The sequence below is a fragment of the Etheostoma cragini genome, chromosome 1 (assembly GCF_013103735.1).
Source record: "Etheostoma cragini isolate CJK2018 chromosome 1, CSU_Ecrag_1.0, whole genome shotgun sequence".
Classification (NCBI taxonomy): domain Eukaryota; kingdom Metazoa; phylum Chordata; class Actinopteri; order Perciformes; family Percidae; genus Etheostoma; species Etheostoma cragini.
The window spans coordinates 18869034-18870303 of record NC_048407.1 but is presented as its reverse complement, the minus strand read 5'-3'; the positions used below and the strand labels follow the sequence as shown (position 1 = coordinate 18870303).

Genomic DNA, 1270 nt, shown 5'->3' with positions numbered 1-1270 from the left:
ATATATATATATATAAATAAAATACATATGATATAAATTATCTGGTTTCGAAACTTGAAAACGCTATTTGCTTTGAAAAAGCACTGAAAAACTGCAAAACACCACTGAATCAAAATAATATCTTTTATTTGTGAAATACGAATGTGACCCCTTTCAACTCCACCTCTCAAAAAAATCTGAATCAAGAATAAATAAAAACAGGAATCAAAAGGAAGAATCGGAATTGGAATTGGTAAATCCAAACAATGCCCAACCCTATCACTTACTCAGGCTTTACATTGCTACATTTTGGTTTAAAACTAATAGCTATTGCTACTTTTACACCTGCATTCACACTGCTCTGGCGTTTCAGAGCCCTTAAACCGGAGAGTTGTGTTGCATTCTCAACGGCAACAAACGGAAACCTTTGGAAGCATCAACACTGACGCCAATGTTTTGCCACATAATGGGGTCTTGTCGGTCACGACAACTTGTTGTCTGAGATGGCAACTTCCAGCAACGGGAGGATTATACATGCTGCCTCCTGCTTTCCCCAACACGCGCATGCCCAGTATGCGAGAATGTTCATGAGATATGTGGTTTGGGCTCGTTAGTTTAAACAAGGTTAGTTCTTCTAATGGAGTTAAAAACACTTGTGTGCACGGAGATCACTTTTGGCTCAAAACCCTATCACAAAGTAAATAGAACTTTCCTGCAATTAGTCTGATAATACTTTGGACATATACAATCAGTTGCACGTTTCTTAGATGCACTTAGCTAAATGTCATGCAGGTAACATACAACTGCCCTGCTGCTATAAATCCAACCTTCATAAGTGTTACAGTATATGTTCAGTTTTTGTTGAGACAATCTCAGAGGAGTGTAGATTTAGTTTCATTGTTTTTTGAAGGCTGTAGTATGTGATGCTGTTGAATTGAATTGTGTTATAGTGTGAGGTGTTCCTAATTTTTTGCCTTCCATCATTGATACATCATTGAAAGAGCACAAATGTTAGAGAAAGACTGACCAAAATTGCTCGGAAAACGGTTGAGCTAATGCCCTCAGCCACCTCGTACTCTCCCTTGTCGTTGGGTCGTGTGAAATTATGTTCTCTTCCAGATCCAAACATTCTAAAATCAAGACACAGTTGTTTATTTTCTGAACTACAGACAATGGAAATCCAAAATGTTCATAGCATTTTTATGCCTACATTTATATGCATATACACTCACCGGCCACTTTATTAGGTACACCTGTCCAACTGCTCGTTAACACTTAATTTCTAAGCAGC

At 37.9% G+C, this 1270-nt stretch overlaps 1 protein-coding gene across 6 annotated transcripts in view; it reads right to left on the bottom strand.

Moving 5' to 3' along the window:
• btbd10b (BTB (POZ) domain containing 10b) overlaps positions 1–1270 on the bottom strand; it is an 8822-nt gene that overhangs the window by 4671 nt on the left and 2881 nt on the right. For all 6 annotated transcript variants that reach the window (XM_034874654.1, XM_034874637.1, XM_034874629.1 and 3 more), the window contains one exon: positions 1007–1109. In XM_034874654.1, the coding sequence (XP_034730545.1) occupies positions 1007–1109 (103 nt within the window). The remainder of the gene's footprint in view (positions 1–1006; positions 1110–1270) is intronic.